Below are 20,957 nucleotides of genomic sequence, written 5' to 3' on the forward strand. Positions count from 1 at the left end.
AAAAAAAAAAAAGTTATTTATCTTGGCATCCCCAAAATCTTGCACACCAGGTGAGTGTCTCACTTACCTCACCCCAGTCCTGGTCCTGGGCCCCAGTGCTCATCCCTCCAGAGGCTGAGAGGCAAAGGGATTTCCCCAAAGAAGTATAGTAGTAGATAGTGGGTCTGGCATCTGAGCTCCCATGCCAGGCCTCCGGCCTGGCCATCATACCCTATCATGCTCTGAACTGGAATGTTGATTTTAATGTGTTGATTTTAAAAACTTTTTATTCGAGTATAATAGTCATACAAACAAGTGCCTGCATTATAAATGTTCAGCTTGCTGCATCCTTAGAAAATGAGCACACCTGTATAACCAGCATGTGGGATTAAATTTAAAGCATAATTTACATTTCCAACAAAATAGACATTAGTACTGGGCCAGATTCAGAGGGCTTTTGAGATCAAGCAGGCGACTTGGAACCGTAAGGCTCCAGGACTGAGCTGTTGCAGAGTTTAAGGGCCCTGGATCGAGACTGAGAAAGCAGGGGGAGGGGTGCAGCACTGAGGTCTGGGGTTTGGGAGGGGGCCCTACACGCGGGAGGAAAGGGAGAGAGGCGGTGAGGATTGCCTTTGGAGATGGGTGAGGCCCAGCGTGCGCGCCCAGGTAAGCAGGTAAGAATGCAGCAGCCGGCAGGCCCAGGCGCGGGCGCGTCGCGTCTGGGTGACTCAGCCCGTGCCAGGAAGGGGGAGTTGGCTCAGCTTTTCAGAGCTCCCGTACAGCAGCCGGATCCCGGCCGGCTCCCGGGGCACTAAGACAGGCCCCCGCAGCTAGCAGCTCGGCCTGGGGGGCGGAACTCTCTCTTCCCGTCCCGCCCCACCTTCCTCCGGGCCACAACCACCCCAGCCCATCGCTAGGACGTGGCCGCCGGTGCTGAAAGCGCTGCCGGCGCCGTAGGGGCCATCCTGGTCCTGGCCCCGACGGCGCCCCGAGGACCTGCGATAGCCGTAAGTAGCGACTATGGGGGCTGGGAGAGTCCCAGAAATGCGGAGCTGGGACGCCCGGCCTCCTACGTCCCAGCTCCCCACTTCTAGACCCGGCTGGACGCGGCACTAGAAAAGGTGGCCTGGTGCCGCCGCTGCCTTCCAGTGTGCTCACTGGCCCTCGTGGCGGGGAGCCCAGACGCGGCCCCTAGGCGGCCCTAGACAAGTGTGGCCGAGACGCTGTCACCCCAGGGCGCTGCCCCACCTGAGCATCATCCCACGGGTCCGCCCAGCCCCACCTGGAGAGCCGCAGGCTCCAAGGTCTTCCCCAGTCTCGGGCACCAGGTTCCGGGGTCGCGCTGAGGGTCCCTGAACCCTCTCGGATTGCCTGGCAGCGGCTCCTTCCTACCACCAGGGCTCACCATCCATACGCGCCGCCCGGCTGGCCCCACCGGGAGAGGCTCCCTCCCTCCCCTTTCTCCCCGAACCCACATCTTAGAAGCCGTCGGATTCTAGTCTGGATCCCAAAGAAGGACTGAATTCGGAGGACCTCTCTTTGCCCCCAAAGTCGGTTTTCTGACACACATTCCCACGCACAGCTGGTAGGGGCAGGAGGGTCCGGGATGCTCTGGGCTGCTGCGGCACAGGGGAGGCTGGTTGGTCACTAACCGGATTTCCCGGACAGACAACTCTGGCGGCGTGGGCGGGTGGCCTGGGAGCCCAGATCCTGGTCCCTGGCTTAGGACCCCGGGCGGAGACTGAGGGGGTGGGCAAAAGGTGACTGAGGAACTTGATCGCGCCCATCTTTGGGGCAAAGAGATTTGGAGGCCGCAGTTATTCAGACAGTTGCACCAAGTGGTTGAGGTTTCTCTCTCCTGATTTTCCAGTGACTTTTACAGACTTTGGACAGGCAAAGGAAAACGTGCAGTCCGCGGGGCTCCGGGCCTCAGAGGGCAGGGATTTGGGGAGACTGAGGCCCCGCTCCGAGAGCGCGGAGGAAGCGCGCCCAGCCTGCTTCCTGTAGGGGCTCGGGCCTCGGGCGCCCCGCGGACAGACGTGTCCGGCTCCGGGCTGGGCCAAGCCCTGCGCGGGGGAGGGGACCCGCAGAGGGGCGACTGGGAAGGCGAGGAGGGGGCGGGGAGAGGGTGGGCCAGGGAAGAGGGGAGGGGAGAGGCAGTAGGGGAGGAGCGAGAGGGGCTGGAGGGAGAGAAGGAAGAAGGAAGGGGCGAACGGCGTGAGCTGGCGCCGAAATGGGAGAAAGCAGAGAGTGAACGGGGAGGGGGCGCCAAGCGAGCACCCGGGAGCGAGCGGGACCTGGGCGGTGGCGCCCGGAGCAGGCGCACATGGCGGGCCCCGCGCGGGGATCCGACTGGAAGAGAGCGTAGCGAGGCTCGCACGAGTGAGTGGACTTGGGAGGCGCGCATCTGCGGGGAATCGCCCCCTGCCCGCCCCTGGCCCCGCCCGCTGAGCCCTGTTTTCCGCAGGTCCGGGGCCGATGTACCAGGTGAGCGGCCAGCGCTCCTCTGGCTGCGACGCGCCCCATGGAGCCCCCAGCGCAGCCCCGGGCCCAGGTAGGACGAGGAGTGGCGAGCGAAGCTGGACAGGGGCGGGTGGGCGGTTGAAGGGACCAGTTATTAGTTCTCCCCTTCGTCCCCAGACGCGGGGAGACGACTCCGGGGAGCTTGGTGGGGGTAGGGACTAAAAGTCTGGGTTGGAGGACTTGGTCCAAGGAGAGTAGGGGGCTGGGCGAGGGAGGCAGGGCCCTGAACAGAGGCTGCGGCTGTGCCAAGTTGGCTCCAAATCCCCGCAACTCCCGACACCAGACACACACACACACACTCCGCGGTGTCTGTCTGTCCGTCTGGGATTTGTGTCTCAACCGTTTCTGCCCAATGTGTAAATATTTGTGGGGGCCTGGTGTGGGGGAGGGGGCGTTGTCTGAATCTTTCTCTACTTCCCTTCCCCCAGCTCAACCAGAGCCCAGTGCTTCCCGAAAACTTTTGTCTGCCGCGAGCGGCTGCAGGACCGGCCCCTCCCCTCTTTCTTGCCATCCCTTCTCCCTCGCCTTCCTTCCCTCTCGTGCCGGCCAGACCCGCTACCCCTGCCCTGTGCACACACACGCACCCCAACCCAGTGTCTACAGCTCGAGTGAAATGCCCCGTCCCACGCCTGGCGCGGTCTGTAACCTACCCACGATTCCTGGGGGAGCCTGTCAAGCCAAGGACGGTTTGTGACTCCCTGAAGAGGTTTGGGATAGGGGCATCCCCGGCCCTGGTTCTCAGTCCCTTCTCCTCACTGGCCAGGTGCCTAAGCCGAAGCTCCCAAATGGAAGTCCGGGTCAGGGAGAAGTCAGGAACCTCTGGGATGTGTTCAGGGCCAGGGGAACCGCGTGCAGGAGTGTGGACCCGGCTTTCATAATTGGAATCTCCACTGTCTAAGTCGTTGCCTTCCTCCCCGCCAGCCCCATTCCCCCTTTCCCGTCTTTGACTCTGAATAATGAAGGTCTACTCCTGAACCTCTGACACCAACTCCCTGCCTTGCCTTGGACAAGCTCCTTCCCTTCTCTGGCTTCAGCCTCCACATGCGCTCTCGCAGCCGTCCTGCCTGCCTGTTGGAGGAGGCCCTTCTCCGCTCCCCACCTACTTGGTATGGACGCCTAGTTGTGGAGGTGGGGGGTCCTCTAAACCAGAGTGAGGACAAGTGGAAGATGTCTGGCCAACAGCCAGCACATAGATGAGGCCAATGTGTCTGCAGCCCATCTTGGCCAAGCCTCAGATTCCCTGCAGTCTCTGTGGGGCCCCTGCAGTGGGGCCTTCTGAGGGATGAGGGCCTCCAAGAACTGGACTCCTTCAGCCCAGAGGGACAGCTGGGGGCAGGGCACTTGGAAGGGTCCTTCTCTGTGTCTGGGAACCTTCCCTGTCCCACTGGGCCTCCCTCCTGCCTCCTCCCTTCCTCAGCCTCCTGCTCTCCCGTCCTCTTACTCTCTCCAGCTTTCTCCCTCCCCTTATCCATTTTCTCTGCTCTCCCTCCACTACCTCCTTCCAAGATCCCCTTCCTTGTTGAAGCCATTTCAACGCCAGCGCAAGAGGAGAGGGCTAACTGCACAGAACCGGGGCCAGGGTGGGCAACTGGGAGGGTTAAGCCCTGGGCTGTAACTTGAGGCCCCCCAGTGCCCCAGCAGACCCCCTCCCCAGCCTGGGCTGGGCCAGACAATGCGGCTTTCATAACTCAAGGCTTTGCTCTGCCACCGCCTTGGGAGAACGAGCCTGCTGCCCAGGAAGCCCAAACCGCAGGAGACCCAGCCAAAACCCCACAGACGCCTGAATGTGAGACCAGAATCCCCCACGCTTTACTCCCTGAATGCTGACAGAACAGCAAGGCCACGGCGCTGCCACAGGGGCCCTGCTGGCAGGACAGCCAGGGAGCAAGTCAGTCCCCTCCCTCAGCCGCCCCAGGTGCAGACAGGGCACAAGGGGACGCAGGGCAGATCTGGTAGGGGCAGGTGGCCAAGCCCCCACACCCTTGGCTCTCCTAGTGGCCTCCTCCCCATCCACCCCTGAGAGCCCCGGGAGCCTGGCTCAGTAGCCCACAGGCACATTTTTGCCCAGCACTGGGGCGCCACATTCCTGTTCATGGTTCTAAATTGAATTTCCTGGGGATTTGGAGCCTTCAGACCTAAAATAAAACCAACTTGTCCCAGCCTAACTGGCCAGCTCAGGCCCTCTTTAGTTCTCAGCTTGGTGGCCTGGGACTGTGACCACTGGATTCACATTCACCATGTGTGTATCAAAGGAGTCCACCCTCTCTGACTTTCTTGGGGGTCAGGTCCAGATGCCACCCCTAGTCTTCAGCCCTTTCTTTCTCCTTCCCCTGACAGGGGCATTCCAAACTCCAGAAAGTACTCCCCAGTAGGCATTTACCAAGTGCCCCCTGGGAATGCAGAGATGAGTATGGACACCACTCCAAGGGAGTGAGTTGGGAGGGCTGCAGTCTGGTTGGGAAGCCAGGACTTCACTAACAAATTATAATTAACAAGAGGGGACACTGGAACTAAGTTCTCAGCAACTGGGTCAGAGAAAGCTGTCTAGAGGAAGAGGTGAAGTTCGAGCTTGGTCCAGGATGAGTTGGGTTTGGAGAGCGGGAGGGATAGGACCTTCTGGTCAACAGGAACAATATAAGCATGGGTGGACTGGTCAGAAGATCCAGCAATGATCCACACCATGGAGAGGCCAGTCTGCCTGGAACACAGGATCGTGGTACATTGATAGATTGAAGGTCCAGACTGAGGCTTTGAATGCCAAGTCAAAGAAAGATTGAAGTATGGGGTTCCAGCCACCACTCTCTGACCATATGAGGTTCTGGCCTTCCCTCTCCAGAGATGATCAGAGTTCCAAGAGGGAAGCCCAGATCCACGGTCCACAAAGACAGTGACGAGAGCTAAACTTAAGGCACCAGGCAGTGGAGCTCTGGAACAGGCCTCTCTCCACACCAGCCAGGGATGTTTTGGCTGGCACTCCCATGGGCACTGTCTAGGCTTGAACCCATCCCACCTGAAAGAGGTTCTCCCCACTCCCTGTTTGTCCAGGACCACCCCTCAACTTGGTGGACAGCAGGCAGAGAGAGCCCACAGAGTCCTCGCTGAGGGTGTGAGTCTCAGCCTTTCCTCTTGGGCTCATGCATTTAAACATGACTCCCACTCCCTTCTGGGGCCGGCTGTCTTTCCAGAACTCCAGGCATTTACCAGAATCTTCTCCCGTGTCAGGAATGGGAGCGTATTGAAGCAAAGGGGCTGTTGCCTTTCCCTATCTCCCCGTTGTAGATAGCCACCCTTGAGAGGAGGGGTACAGGGCTGTGGGCTTCTGCTCGGAGATGCCACCAGCATGTGTGGCACCCAGTGCAGATTAGAAAAAGGTGCCCCCTTGGTCAGATGGAACAGGTGTGCAGTTGGGTGAGCAGATGGCACCTACTAGGAGGGCAAGGACTTCAGCCCCATCCACTCACTCCCTTGGCAGGCACCTTCTGCAGAACATGAATTGCACATCCACACAGGGGGCCTCCTTCGCCTTTGCCGGCCACCCCCTTGCCTCCTGCCCACCCCACACTTCCACCCTCCAGAAGTTTCTCCCCTGTGTGTGGCTGGACAGCGGTGTCTCTTGGTTACAGAATGGAAAACTGGGCTCTCTGCCCCTCTGCTCCATCTGTTCCAAGCAGGAGCTGCTTCTCAGTCCACACCTAGGGGTCTGGGCCACCCGGGCAGTGTCTCCTCTGCAGACCAGGTCTTCCTGCAGCTGCTTCTTCCTTTTCTTTCTGCTTCCCTGTCTCTGGATACTTGGCACAGCTCCCTCTTCTGCCCTCAGTGCTGGTTTGCTGGGTCCCCGCTGCAGCCCCTCCTGGCTCCGGAGTTTCTCTGTCCCTCTGTGTGTCTCCAGGTCAGGATCATTGGACTTGGTTTTCTTTCCTTCCTCATTTTTCCTCCATGGTCTGATGCCTGGTAGGCTTCCTGCAGAATGGCCCTCCTCAGGCCTCAGTCTGCACTCTATAATTTCCTGTTCCCACCAGATCCAAGGTCATCAGCCCTGTAGGTGACTGTCAGGCGAGGCTGCCCAGAGAGCAGAGATGCTTTGGGTAAGGCGGGTGGAGATGTGAACTCCAGGCTCCTTAAACCCTCTTCCTCACCTTCCTCCCTCTCTAACACTGTGGGGAGGAGGGGGAGCAGGGCAGGGAGCAGAAGTCCAGGCTCTCTCTACCATAGGAGTCACAGTGTCACCTCTGTGAGCCCTAGTGACCTCAGCAGGAAGCCTGGGAAGTGACCGGAAGGCCTGTCATGCCCCAGCTATCATTCTAGGCTTCCCAGCCTCAACACCACCCTGGAGCATGTGGCTTCCTTGCTCACACTGTAGCGGCTCACTCGGGGGTCTTGATTCCTGCTGCTCTTCTCAAAACTCCCCCTCTGTGCTGCTGATTGGTCAAGACTCAGTGTGAGTATTGCCTGCCCCAGGAAGCCTGCTAGCCACACTCACCCGTCTGGGCTAGGTGCCCGTCTTCTGTGCTTCCAGCATTCTTCCAGATGCCCCACTGTAACTCTTGCACCTCTGTGTATGTAAGAGCCACCAGCCCACCCCTCCCCTGACCGAGAACTCCAAGGCAGTGAGCTGGTCTTTCTCACTCGGGTATACCCAGTGCTTGTCATATTGCTGGGTGCTTCACAGGTACTTAATAAATGTTAAACCACACAGCACAGGAAGGAAGGAAGGAAGGAAGGAAGGAAGGAAGGAAGGAAGGAAGGAAGGAAGGAGGGAGGGAGGGAGGGAGGTAGGTAGGTCAGAAGCCGAACTACTTATTAAAAAAAAAAAAAAGAAAGAGAAAGGAGGGAGGAAGGAAAGAAGAGAGGAAGGGAAGGAGGGACGGGGGGAAGAGTAGTAGGGCTGTGAGTGAAAGGTTCGAGAACAACCCCCAATGAGCATTTTCTTTCCTCCTTGAAACCCTGTGGCAGGAGCATTAGGACCACCCTTTCCTTTTTTTCTCCTTTTCTTTTTTTGAGACGGAGTCTTGCTCTGTCGCCCAGGCTGGAGTGCAGTGGCGCGATCTCGGCTTACTTCAAGCTCCGCCTCCCGGGTTCACGCCATTCTCTTGCCTCCGCCTCCTGAGTAGCTGGGACTACAGGCGCTCGCCACTACGCCCAGCTAATTTTTTTGTATTTTTAGTAGAGATGGGGTTTCACCGTGTTAGCCAGGATGGTCTCGATCTCCTGACCTCGTGATCCGCCCACCTCGGCCTCCCAAAGTGCTGGGATTACAGGCGTGAGCCACCGCGCCCGGCATTGGACCACCCTTTCCACACAAAGTAACCCAACTCTGATAACTTGCCAGTCTGGTGACTGGTGAATGCAGGGCTTGGATTTTCCGCTCCTCACTCAGGTCTTTCTGTCTCATTACACCCTGTGGGAGAGTCAGGTTCCCCAGTTCAAGGCCCAGGGCCATGGCAAGATGCCTCTGGGGGCTAGGGTCCGGAGCTAGGCAGGCCCCTGGTTTCCTGGAAATTAGGACTCTGAGCCTCCCTTTTCATGGCAACTTGGTCTTAGCCCTCAAGAGCCATATCTGAGCTGGTGTAGACCAGGCTCAGGACTAGGAGAGGCACCATCTAGCACCAGCATCTTCGCTTGCCTGCTCCCCCTTGTCCAAATCCTCTGATCGCCCAAAACCCATTTGATTTCTCAATAATTAACCCAGCTGTGTGGGGAGCTCTCAACAGGCCCAAAGAGCAGATGGAGCTGGAAGGAACCCACCCCTGCCTCCCTGGAGCCATGGGCCCCGGGAAAGGTTCCCAGCCAATAACTCTCCTGCCCTGCACAACTCCCAGGAGCCCCAGCTCCTGTCTCCAGGCAAGGCCTGTGGTTTTTCCCCAGGCAGGTGAGAGCATGCCTGCTGGGCCTGTCGCTCTCTGTGCTTCCCACGTGGGGCCTCTGGGGCATCCATTCCCCTGGCTGTGGGGGACCAGACCCCTTGGAACAAGGATTCCCAAGGGGTGTCTGAGGGTCATGGCCACAGAGGGCTGTGCTCTGGGCCCAGGGAGGCAGCTGGGCCACAGGATCTTCCTCTCAACATGCTTCCAACTCCCATCCCCCAAGCCTGCATGCCCAAGCCTCCACTGATCCCTCTAATTACCTCCCTCCTCTCTTCTTTCATCTCTCATCTCCCTCTCTTTGCCTCTCTGTCCCCCCCACCCCCTGCCCCGCTCTCTCCCTGTCTGTGTCAGCCCCTCACTGTTCTCTGTGATTGATTCCATTTCAATTCCCAAGACTACCCTGTGTTTCTGTGTCTCTGTCTCTGCATGTGTCTCTTTCTGGGTCTCTCTGTGGGGTGTGTACTCTCTGGGCTTCCCTGCTGTTTCTCATCATCTCCCCATCTCCCTGTGTCTTCCTCTGTGTCACCCTGCCTCTCCCTATGTTCCCCTCTGTGTCACCCTGCCCCTCCCTGTGTCCCCCTCTGTGTCACTTTGCCTCTCCCTGTGTCCCCCTCTGTGTCACCCTGCCTCTCCCGGTGCTCTTTGGGCCTCTGCATCTCTGAGTCTCTTGTTTCTGTGTCTCCTTGCTCCTTCTCCCAACATGATATGTGGGGAGGGGGCAGGTGGAAGGCCACCCTCTTGAGACCCCTGTCCTTCCAACTAACTGCATAGGCTGAGGTCTGATGAGAGGCCCAGGCTGTACCCTACACCCTTACATTGCCACAGCCTGGGCCTGCCCCGACCCCTGGCTGAGTATGTGGAAGCTCGGACCCCTTTCTTCCTCCCTCCCTCACCTCCCATCCCCCATCCCTTTTTTCCCCTGAGCCTAGGGGCCCTAGTCCTGCAGGCTGGGGAGCTGTGGGTTTGAAGATTGCTCCATTTCTGCCTCCTGCCGCCCCTGCACAGAGCCACTATAATTACATGTGGCTGCGGTTCACCTCTTCCCCAGTGCTCTGGCCGGCTCCTTGTCCCCCTCCTGACTGCAGCCCCTCCCTGCTCCTCACCCCCAGGTTCCTCTGACTCCTCTGCCATCATCCTCTCTGACCCAGTTTCTCCCCTATCTCCCTCCACGCTCTGTATCACACAGTGCTACCTTCTCCGTCACCTCTGCCCCTGCTCCGTCTCTATCTTTCTCTCCATTACTGACTTTCGCGCTATTGCTGCATCTCGCTCCCGTCCCAGGCTGTCTGTCATTGGGTCGCTATGGATCTCTCTTCCGTGCCCAATCTCTTGCAGTCCGATGCTCTATCTCCCTTTACCTCTACCTCTCACTGTCCCTTTACTCTCCCTGTCACTCTCAATGCCTGTCCCTATCTCGCCATCTCTGACCATCCGTCTGTTCTCCCCTGTGTTGTGTTTCTGCCTCCTCTCCCTACTTCTCTTTATACTCTGCCATCTCTGCCCCTCCCGACACCACATGCACACGTGCACACACTCAAATGCATGCACAGCCTTGCTCACTCCCAGATTGTGGTTTGGGAGCTTTCTATTTTGGAGCCTGGTGCTGTTGTCAGATAGAGTAAGGGCTGGGTAACTGGTGCAAGCAGACAAAGAATGAGGGTTCAGTGGGCATGCTGGGCTGTGGGGCGGGGCCCACGGCTGGGCAAACAGGAAGGCCTCAGGAAAATGAACCTCAGTCATCTGCTTTTTTCCTAGCCCAGACCCTATCCCTCCTTCCTGGGCTGGAGGTAGTAACAGGATCCACTCACCCTGCGGAGGCAGCGCCACAGGAGGGCTCCCTGGAGGAGGCGGCAACCCCCATGCCCCAAGGCAATGGCCCTGGCATCCCCCAGGCCCTGGACAGCACTGACCTCGATGTCCCCACAGAAGCTGTGACATGTGAGTCCTAGGGGGCCAGGACGTTGGATGGCAACATGTAGGGGTTGCACTAGGGAACTCAACCCAAATTGGTTGGCAAAAGTGGGTGCACCCAGTTGGCCAGAACCTTGAGGGTTGTAGCACGGGCAGCAGAAAGGGGAAGGGCACTGTCACTGTGCTTTCTGTCAAGGGGAAGAGCTCCATTGCAAAGTGACTCAGAAGCAGGGAGTGTGGGCAGGCTCCAGGCAAAATGGCTCAGGACGGAGAGCATGCGGCTGCCTGGAGAGAGGCACCCCCGGCCTCAGGAAGAGATCCGCGGGGCTGAGGTCAGGCGGGCAGCCAGAGCCTGATGCAGCTCCATCCTTCTGGGAATCAAGGGTAAAAGGAAGAAGCCCCCAGTTGCTCTGGGGCGAAGGAACAAAATTCAGCTCCATTCCCAGGCCTGGCTCGAGTTCTCCGAGGAGGTTCTGGGAGGGCGAGAATTTTCCACCTTCACCCTCAAGAACAGGAGAAGCAACAGCTGGGATCATTTTATAATTAACAAAGATTTGCCCACATCCATAGACACATTTTTACTTTCCAACTTTGTTTCCCTGAGTGGGCTCGCTTGCCCTCCTAATCAGCCTGTAGTGAGGCAGCAGGTTGGCTACTGCCAAGTCCATTTTACAGATGAGGAAACAGGCACAGAGAGCTGCCCACCCTGGTCCCAAGCTGGGAAACTCAGGTCTCCTGGCCCAGCACTCTTTGCAGTGCCTGCCTGCATGCCCAGCTGGCATGGCTGAGCTGGGAGCCTCCTCCAGCCAGGGCATCTGGGGCTAAACCGGACTCCCTGGAAGTCAGGGTTACTAATCCCGCTAGTGCACGGCCCTCGGTCTCCTCCAGCACACCCACCAGCAGAATTGAGAGAAAGAGGTCAGCGCCGTGGCCTGGAGGGGCCTGGTGGGAATGGGACAGATGCTCCTGTGTCTGTGAGCCCTGAGTGTTTGCTCTGTGACTCAGCCCCCACGGCCATGGCCACAGGCAAGCTCTGTGTCTGTCCACATCTCCCAGATCCCTCAGCTCACCACACACTCCCGCCCTCTGGTCACTGTGCCCATGTTTAGGCAGAAGGGCAAGGGGCACCGAAGCTGGCCGAGGGCTCAGCCCAGTCACCCAGTGTGGCGCCAAGAGGTAGGGGCCAGATGATTCAGGCCTGGCCACTTCCCATAGCCTTAACCCTGTTTACCCAGATGCAGGCACCAGCCACACCTCTTGCTGGAGGCTCCCAGCATGGAGCCTCTCCAGACCCTGCCCTCCACCCTCCCCCTGACCCCCCACCTTGTCCTCAGCTCCTTTCTCCCAATCTTCATGCCCTCCCTGCTCCACTTCCCAGCTATAGGACCTCTGGCAAGTTTTCCCCTCTCTGGGCCTCTGTTTTCTCATCTGTGAAATGGGGCCAGTAGTAGATCTATTGTGATGCCTAAAGAAGCTACTCCACCTGAAGCTTCTAGCACTGGGCCTGGTACATAATACCTACCTGAAACATGCACGCCACCAGTTATGAGGGTAGTGATTGGTGTGATAGCAGCAGCTTATTCCTCAGTCGCTTGTCTCCCAGCCTCTGCCCCTTTGCAGGCCTCTGCCCTCTGAGCCCCAGCTCCTAATCTCTAAGCTCATCCCATCTCTGACACTTGCTAGCTGTGTGACCTTGGGCAACTTACTGTTCTTCTACCTGTCCGGGACTCAGTTTCCTCATCAGTAAAAGGCTAACGATACTGAGGGGATCCGTGAGCAGCAAGTACTTAGAAGGACTGGCGTGCAGGAAGCACGCAGCATGCAATGTCGTGACTGCTGCCATCGCTGGAAGACCCGGCCTCTTCAGCCAAGGGAGGCACCGAAGCCACCTTCCCCTCTGCTTGGGCTCCAGGGCCCCTAAGACATCTCCCTCCTACACAATTCACACACACACAGACCAGGCCTGAGGGAGATGGGGATCCAGACCCCGGCTTCTGAGGGACTGAAGTGCCCCACCTTTACAGAGGGTCCTTGGGGCCACAGGGTCCTACCCAGGAGTCAGGACCCCTGCACAGCTGAGGGGCCCCAGAGCTCTCAGTGACCCCTCCTCAGTCCCTCCTCACTCCCCGCACCATGCACACCTCCCCTCATCTCTTGAGAACAGAACTGAGCCAGCTGGTTCTCACCCAGAACTGGACATCCCTGAGCGAGGAGCAGGAAGGAACTCGGGGTTTGGGGGGTCTCCAGGGTCACCTTGCTTGCATGCCATTGATAAAGCTGAAGTTTGGTCCGTCAGCCTGCAGTGGGGACCCAGGGGTCCTGGCTTCAGGGGTCTCCTCACTGCCCTTCCTCTTGCCTTCTTCCCTCCCTCCTCTCCCAGACCTCAAGGGCCCCTCCCCAGACTCTCTGCCAGCTGACCATAGAGGCAGGATGGGGTTGGGGGTGCAGAGGACAGAGGCTTAAGTGGAGGCACCAGGAGGAAGGAGCAGGAGGTAGAGGGGCTACAGTGAGGAGCCCCTGGATTCCAGAGCCAGGCGTTCGTCTCCAAACAGATGTTTCCAATAAATCACCCAGTGCGCCAAGGGCAGTAACAGCTGGGGGCTTGGCAGAGACCGAGGTGAAGATTAACTGCTTCACTGCTGTGCTCCCGACCCCAGCCAAACCACCCCTCTTCCCCAGCACCGCCACTGCCACCCCTCTGCCAAAACTCCAGGATGGCAAGAGCAGGAGAATGGACTTTGTGTGAGGAACAAAGGAGGGGTCCAGGGCTCTGAGCCTCTGCCCTTATACGTCTGTTATTTCTGGACTGAGCACTGAACTGAGAGTCAGGAGCTAGGCCCAACTCAATTTCATGGCGTGGCTCTGGACTAGTCATTTCTTCTCTCTGGGCCTCAGTTTCCCCATCTGCAGGATACAGGTCTGGCTGGGTGCTTTGGGTGTATGTAAGAATGAAGCAGGCAGGATTCAAGCATAGCTCTGGGGGCTGAATGACCCCCACCCTTTTCCCATCACCCTTTCTCTTCATCTCTCCAGGCCAGCCTCAGGGGAACCCCTTGGGCTGTACCCCACTACTGCCGAATGGCTCTGGCCACCCCTCAGAGGTGGGCAGCACCAGACGGGCAGGGAATGGTGCCCTGGGTGGCCCCAAGGCCCACCGGAAGTTGCAGACACACACATCTCTCGCCAGCCAGGGCAGCAAGAAGAGTAAGAGCAGCACCAAATCCACCGCCTCCCAGATCCCCCTCCAGGCCCAGGAAGGTAAGCACCCCATCCCATCTCTCCCTGGGAGAGGCCTCCAAAGCCAGGTTCCTCGAAGCAGGACGCACGGGCGCACAGGAGCACCTTCACCAGGCTCCTGCTCAGAAATGCAGGATCTCAGCCTCCTTCCATGCCTACTGGATTGGAATCTCTGGTGGAGCTTAACAAGCCCTGTAATTAAGCCTGTAATCCCAGCACTTTGGGAGGCCGAGGCAGGTGGATCACCTGAGGTCAGGAGTTTGAGACCAGCCTTGCCAACATGGTGAAACCCTTTCTCTACTAAAAATACAAAAAAAATAGCCGGGCATGGAAGCTGACGCATGATCAAATCTTAGAACCTTGCAGAGTACACCTGTTGGGTAAAGGTGTACCTGCCTTCTCAAAGCCACCTCCCCACCACCCCCCAAACCCCTCCCCATCCCTGCTTTCCCAGAGTTACTGTGACAAGGAACGGAGCCACCTGGGTTGATCCATCTTAAGCCACTCTTTCTGGAAACAGAAATTTTCTGTTTAGGGAGGAAAAAAGAACATGTAGCAGAATAAAACGGTGCCGGGGCAGGGCTGCAAGGTGCAGTGGGAGGTCAGAGGATCCAGACACCCAGCCAGCTGATGCGTCTGCAACACAAAGATCCTCTGCAGGGCCACGGGGGCAGCCAGTCCCTCCTCACCAGCCATCAACTGAGTGTGGCTAACAGCTGCCTGAGCTCAGTGATGGCCTGACCTTTACCTCAGAATGTTCCTGTGATTCCTGTTCGTGTGAAGGGACCCTGGCCTGGGCATCTGCAAAACACATTTGCACGTAACATGCTCAGAAACCTTCCAACTCCACAGATTCTGCCCAATAGTCTTTTTTTTTTTTTTGAGACAGAGTCTCACTCTGTCGTCCAGGCTGGAGTGCAGTGTGCAGTGGCGCGATCTCGGCTCATTGCAACCTCCTCCTCTCGGGTTCAAGTGATTCTTCTGTCTCAGCCTCCTGAGTAGCCAGGACTACAGGCATGTCCCACCATGCGGCTAATTTTTGTATTTTAGTAGAGACGGGGTTTCACCATACTGGCCAGCTTGCTATCGAACTCCTGACCTCAGGTGATCCACCCGCCTCGGCCTCCCAAAGTGCTGGGATTACTGGCGTGAGCCACTGAGTCCGGTCCCAACAGTCTTATTTATGAAGGAGCCATTTATTCATTTACAATGTCCTGGCTGGGCGCGGTGGCTCACGCCTGTAATCCCAGCACTTTGGGAGGCCGAGGCGGTGGATCACCTGAGGTCAGGAGTTTGAGACCAGCCTTGCCAACATGGTGAAACCCTTTCTCTACTAAAAATACAAAAAAAAAAAAAAGAGAAAAATAGCCAGGCATGGTGGTGGGCGCCTGTAATTCCAGCTACTTGGGAGGTAGAGGTTGCAGTGAGCCAAGATCGCACCATTGCACTCCAGCCTGGGCAACAAGAGCAAAACTTCATCTCAAAGAAAAAATCAAATGAAATGTCCTAGGCACCTGCTACGTGCCGGATACCCGGTTCATGACCTCATAAAGCTCTCATAGAGACGTAGATAGATAATCGCCATACGATGTGTTAAGTGCAGTGATAAACTCACACGGAAGATTATGCAAACACAGGGAGACCACTCACACCAGCCCAGAAATCTGGGGAGGGAATCCTGGGAAGGCTTGGAGGCGATGTCTGAGCATGCCTTAAAAGACCAGAAGGAGGCTCCAGCCAGGAGAGCACAGAGCTGAGAAATGGCCAGTGTGGCTGGAGGGTGAACTGCCAAAGGTGAAACTCTTGGCAGGCAGGGGTCCTGGGAGATCCTTACCAACCAGGCAGTGAACCTAGACTATCTGGAAAGCAGTAGGGAGCCACTGAAGGGTTTACACAAGGTGGTAACCTCGTTAGATTTACATTTGAAGATAACGACCCTATCCAGTTTGGAGAGAGATCAGAAGACCCTGGTCCCTCCACACAGGCATGCGGGAGAACAGGATGAGACCCTCCACAGCATAGTGAGCCTCCCAGAGGGCCCCCGGCCAGGAGAGTTGCACGCTGTGCCCCAGGGCCTGGCCCCAGCACACGGAGGGCTGCAGGACATGGGCTCTAGGGCCAGCAGCCTGGATTCAAGCCCTAGCTCCACCACCTCCCAGCTGGTGCCCAGCGCAGCTTCATGCATTTCTATTCACTGAGCACCTCTATGTGCCAGGTGCTGTTCTAGGGACTTGTAATCTTTCAGTGAACAAAATGGACAAAGATACCTGCCCTGCTGGAGTTTATATATCCGGTAGGAGGAGCTGACAGTGAATATGAGGGAACCGTGTAGCACAGTGGGAGGCGACGTCCTCTGGGGGGATGAAGAAGACAGTCAGGTAGGGCGGGCAGGGAGTGTGAGGCAGAGCCAGCCGGTGGCAGCACTGAAGCGGGTGGTGGAAGGCCTCGATGAGAGGTGGCATTTGGGCAAAGAAGGAGATGAGGGAGTCAGCCGAGCATGTGCCTGTGGCAAGGTTGTTCCAGGCAGAGGAATCAGTGCCTGCATGGCCAGGGAGCAGCCAGGAGGCTGGCATGGCCACAGCAGACCGATCCGGAGGAGAAGAGTGGGAGAAGAGAACTAAGAGGGCACAGGGATCAGACCACAGGGGGCCTCAGAGGCCACCTCAAAGACTTCAGCTTTTATCACAAGTGACATGTGAACCATGGGAGGGGTCTGAGCAGAGGAGGGCCAGGATCCAGCAGATATTTCTAAAGGATCCCTCTGGCTGGCTGCGGTGTGGAGCGGAGATGCCGGGGGGCGGTGGTCAAAACCAGGGAGTGGGGACACCAGTGAGCAGGCTGTTGAAGGTGTCCAGGTGAGAGATGAACCAGGTGGTAGGATTTTGGGTGTAGACTTAATTTCTATCTCTCTCTCTCTCTCTCTCTTTTTTTTTTTTTTTTTGAGACAGAGTCTAGCTCTTGTTGCCCAGGCTAGAGTGCAATGGTGTGATCTCGGCTCACTGCAGCCTCCACCTCCTGGGTTCAAGCAATTCTCCTGCCTCAGCCTCCCAAGTAGCTGGGATTATAGGCGCATGCCACCACGCCCAGCTAATTTTTTGTATTTTTAATAGAAATGGGATTTTGCCATGTTGGCCAGGCTGTTCTCGAACTCCTAACCTCAGGTGATCCGCCCACCTCGGCCTCCCAAAGTGCTGGGATTACAGGCGTGAGCCACTGGGCCCAGCCGACTTCTCTTAACCTCAGTCTCTTCATCTGTAGAATGGGGCTAGTACTAGCCCCTGCCTCATAAAGTCGTTGGAGGCCTAAATGAATCTAATTCATGCACAGCACTCAGAACAGTGCCTAGAACATGAATCACTCCATATGTTGGTTAAATAAATAAACAGAGGGTGGCTAAGAGCGAGGATGATCCAGACTGCCTGGGCTGGACCCCTGCTCTGACGTGCTTAACTGTCTGTGCCGAGCTCGGGGTCATCACCTAGAAAATGGAGCTGTGGGGACAGATACGTGAGCTTCATGGATGCCGAGTGCTTGGCTTGGGCAGGGGCACAGTGAGCACTCAGCGTCCCTGCCGCTGCTGCTGCCGCTGCTGCTGGGCCCCCACACCCCCGGCTATTTCAACACACGCCCACCCCTCCCCTCTCTCACCCCTCCCCGTCTCCACCGCCCACCCCGCAGACTGCTGTGTCCACTGCATCCTGTCCTGCCTGTTCTGCGAGTTCCTGACGCTGTGCAACATCGTCCTGGACTGCGCCACCTGCGGCTCCTGCAGCTCAGAGGACTCGTGCCTCTGCTGCTGCTGCTGCGGCTCCGGTGAGTGTGCTGACTGCGACCTGCCCTGCGACCTGGACTGTGGCATCCTGGATGCCTGCTGCGAGTCCGCGGACTGCCTGGAGATCTGCATGGAGTGCTGTGGGCTCTGCTTCTCCTCGTGAGCCTCTGTCGGGGGCTGGGCCAGCCAGGCACCCCTGCAGATTCCAGCAGGGTCCCTCTGGGGCCAGGCCCGGGACTGTCACACAAGGCTTGAGAAGCCCCCTCTCCCTGGTCCTCTCCCACTTATCCATGTCCTCTCAGAACCCCAGCCTTGAAAATGGTGAGGGGGACACTTGGAGAGGCCACCTCCTCAGCCGTGGGTGGTGGGCCCATGGTAGAGAAGCCTGAACTCTGTACTGGGTTACCAGGGACATACATTACCAAGGACCTGACAGGACAACCTAGGGCCAGGGCTGGGGTGGGGGCCGCAGAGGGCAACCAGGGCTGCGGAACACTGTGAAAGTTACTTTGGGGAGGGCGGGCCAGTGGGGCTGAGGCTCTCTACCTCTCCCTGCTCCTGGTGCCCGCCTCTCTCCTCCACCGCCTCTCTCCTCCACCCTGGGGCTTAGAGGACAGCAAAATGTGAAAAGAGACGCCCCACCCACCTTCGGCCAGCCCTCTCCAGTCTCCTTTCCTGGGCTTTTGTGGGGGCCTAACCCACGCAGTGACCCCAGAGGGCAGGGCTAGGCGAGAGCCTGGGGTGGGGCGGGAGGGGAACAGTATGGAAAAAGACTGGAAGGGGAAAGGGAGGGAAGGGAGGGAGGGTCTGTTCTATTTGTTGCTGTAAATAAAGATATTTGTCCATCTCAGATTTCCTCAGGACTCATGACTAATTGCCATGGACCCTGACTCTCAAAAGCAAACGCACCCTACCACCCCTAAAAAGCACCCACATGGACAAGGCTGCCCTGCCCTCTGGGGGCCCTGCCTCTTCTGCTTTTCTTACCCCAGAAACTGCCCTGCCCTTCACGTTCCCCTCCCTTCTTCATGTTTCCCACTAAGGGAAGAAGGTTAAGGGGGTACCGCCTCCCACCGTTATTTCCCTCTTCCCACCAAAGGGAGGGGAAGCCCAGAGAGGGAAGAGTTAACCCCGGCATGGAATTAATTAACAGCAGATGTGTTCGGGTTTTGATTAATTAATCTCCTGCTGACTCCAGCTTCTCCAGCTCTTCCCCATGAAGTCCCTCCAAGGTGTAGGTGACGCTCCAAGGTGTAGGTGACGCCCATGTCAGTGCCAGAGGGGTGCCTGGGAGGGAGCTACTCTAGGCCTGGGGCAGCCCAAGCTTGCCCTTGGGCTTCACTGGAGGCCCAGTGGGGGTCACACACCCATCCTCAGGCATCCCCCTATTGCCAGGGGTCTGAGAAAGAAGGAAGCCTTGTCAGGACTGCAGGGGCCCCTACAGCCATCTGTGGGGCGGCCTTGGTGTGCAGAGGGAGGGGCCTGAGAAGCGATGGCAGCTATGAGGACCTCAGGGCCTCACTGGGGACAGCTGGACCCCGATGTAGGGGGCCAGCTGGACCAGCACCCCCGACACACATCCTGGACCTGGAGGAGGCCAGGAGAGGTCCAAGGGGCATGAGAGGCTCTGAGACAATTAGGGCAACTTGGAGAACATTCAGCTGATGAAGGCCTTGAGACGGGGGCCCCAGGGGTATTGGTGGGCACTGCTTCCAGGCATGAAGGCTTGGAGTGGCTCCAAGGGATTCTGGAAGGAAGGAGGGGAGACTGGGAAAAGGGCCAGATGAAATCCAAACTCTCTTAAGGAATGTCACAGGAGGGAGCAGCCCATGGCCTTGGGAGTGGGTTTCATTGCAGCAGGAGGAGGAGGTTCTAAGAGGCAACGAGAGAACTAGCTGCCCCCCCGCCTACTCCATCCCCACTCACACACGCCCCATTTCACCATCTTCAAGGGTTTCTGACCTCTGAGAGCACACAAGAAGCTCAGGACACAGAGAGGAAGGGATCTGCCTGAGGTCTCACAATCAAGCCGGGAGAGGGGCCCCAAGGCCCCCCCCCGCAGCACTCGTGTATCTATTTGTGTGTATTTTAACATTTTTTTTTTAGTTATTGCCTGCCCAAGGTACAGAAGGTTTGAAAGTCTAATCTGTGCACACACAAGTATTTACATGTATGAGTTTTCTTTTTTTACAAAAATGTGAGGATCCTGTACACACTGTCCTGTACCCTGTGTTTCCCACCTGGCCGTATCTTGGGGAGCTTCCTTCCCAGCACACAGAGAGCTGGCTGAGCTGCCCCGGATGGATGCGCCACAGTCCAGGCACCCAGCTCTGCTTAGTCCGCTCCCAAGCGCTTTGTTACAAACCAGGCTGAGCGAGGCATACCCTTTTGCATGAATGAGCTGCATCGGCAGAATGTTCGTGAATATGGGATTGCTGGGCCTACCATTGGCAGGACTGCCCAGCTGTCCTCTGTGAGGGTGTACAGCCTCGGCTCACTCAGCCTGGGGGGCATCCACTTCTCCCACTGCCCTGGAGAGACAACGGTGGGAGAGTTTCCCATTCAGTCCTCAAGGCTGGGGTCTGAGGGGTGTTAGGGAGGCCAGATCAGGGGGTGAAGGGGCTCCTGACCAGCTCGATATCTGGTCCAGGTGGGCAGGAAGGCCTGCTCCTGGTCCTACCCGCTCCGCAGGGCTGTGGCAGGAAGAGGCGCCTCTGCAATCCAAACAGCGATTTCCTGCTGCAGGCTTCAGGCTGTTTTCTTTAGGACAGTGGCTGAAACCCTAGAGGCTAAGCTGGGTGGGGGCAGGACTGGGGAAGGATTTAGCCAGCTCCACAACACACACACACACACTCCAAACACACACCACTTCACACTTACATGTACACACACACACAATCACACAGACTCCATACAGTCACATACTCACATACATTCCGCAGGCTCATACATTCCACCACCCACACCACACACACACTCACACCACATCTGCACACACATAGACACACACTCACACATTTCACAGCCTGCAGCCGCCGCCACCCCTGGCCCGCCTGAGGCTGGGCTGCGGAGACTCATGCCTGTCCATTCCCGCTTCGTCCCACGCCTGCCCTGCCTTCCTCACCTCCCTGTCTTTGCCCAGGTGGCCCTTATCCCTGCCAGGCAGTAAATGGCAAGCCCTGGCTCCGGGCCCTTCCTTCTCCTCGTGGTCCACTACAGGCTCCCAGGCTCTGCTTTCCAATGGCTGGGCTGAGCCAGGAGACAGTTCTAGGCCTGGCTGTGCTGTAGGCCCCCCGGGAAGAGGCCCTTTCCTCCCCAGGCCTTAGTTCCCTGTGTGTATGACGGAAGAGCGGGGAGACTGCAGCCGTAATGGTGGCCACAGCATCCAGGGAACACCTGCCTCTCTCCAGTCTTCTTTCATCTTTGGAGCAACAGATCGGGCCACTTTTGTCCGGGAGACGTCTTAAGAGGCCACCCCTGCCCCCTGGGTTGTCTAAACCAAGGTGAGCACCCCCTGCTTGTGGGAGAGAGGTGGTGAGGCCAAGCTAAGCCATCTGTGTCCAGTACTGTCCATGACCACTCAGTGACCTTGTGTGCCAAACCTAAGAGAGGTGGCCCCACGGCAGAGCAAGCAGCTGAGCTAGGGGCTGGTTTGTGAGGGGAGGGCAATC

At 57.7% G+C, this 20,957-nt stretch overlaps 1 protein-coding gene across 4 annotated transcripts; it reads left to right on the forward strand.

Moving 5' to 3' along the window:
* Positions 1-593: 593 nt before the first annotated feature.
* On the forward strand, positions 594-18,138 carry MDFI (MyoD family inhibitor). 4 transcript variants are annotated; one of them, XM_025382979.1, is made up of 6 exons: positions 749-986; positions 1,850-2,085; positions 2,447-2,533; positions 10,122-10,304; positions 13,311-13,535; positions 17,193-18,138. In XM_025382979.1, exons 3-6 carry the CDS (start codon positions 2,458-2,460, stop codon positions 17,447-17,449), a joined length of 741 nt encoding a protein of 246 aa, XP_025238764.1. In that variant the 5' UTR covers positions 749-986; positions 1,850-2,085; positions 2,447-2,457; the 3' UTR covers positions 17,450-18,138. The 4 variants fall into 4 exon arrangements, with proteins under 4 accessions (XP_025238762.1, XP_025238764.1, XP_025238763.1 ...); XM_025382977.1 differs by lacking the exons at positions 749-986; positions 1,850-2,085 and adding an exon at positions 594-645; XM_025382978.1 differs by lacking the exons at positions 749-986; positions 1,850-2,085 and adding an exon at positions 2,150-2,361.
* The last annotated feature ends 2,819 nt before the right edge of the window (positions 18,139-20,957 follow it).

The sequence above is a fragment of the Theropithecus gelada genome, chromosome 4 (assembly GCF_003255815.1).
Source record: "Theropithecus gelada isolate Dixy chromosome 4, Tgel_1.0, whole genome shotgun sequence".
Taxonomy (NCBI): domain Eukaryota; kingdom Metazoa; phylum Chordata; class Mammalia; order Primates; family Cercopithecidae; genus Theropithecus; species Theropithecus gelada.

Bases quoted from the DNA above. Each gene is read 5' to 3' on its own strand.
- MDFI (XM_025382977.1), top strand. From the start codon at position 618: ATGGGTGAGGCCCAGCGTGCGCGCCCAG. The intron at 2,534-10,121 runs GTAGGACGAGGA...CTTTTTTCCTAG, and splicing joins CAGCGCAGCCCCGGGCCCAG to CCCAGACCCTATCCCTCCTT. The intron at 13,536-17,192 runs GTAAGCACCCCA...CCCACCCCGCAG, and splicing joins CCCCCTCCAGGCCCAGGAAG to ACTGCTGTGTCCACTGCATC.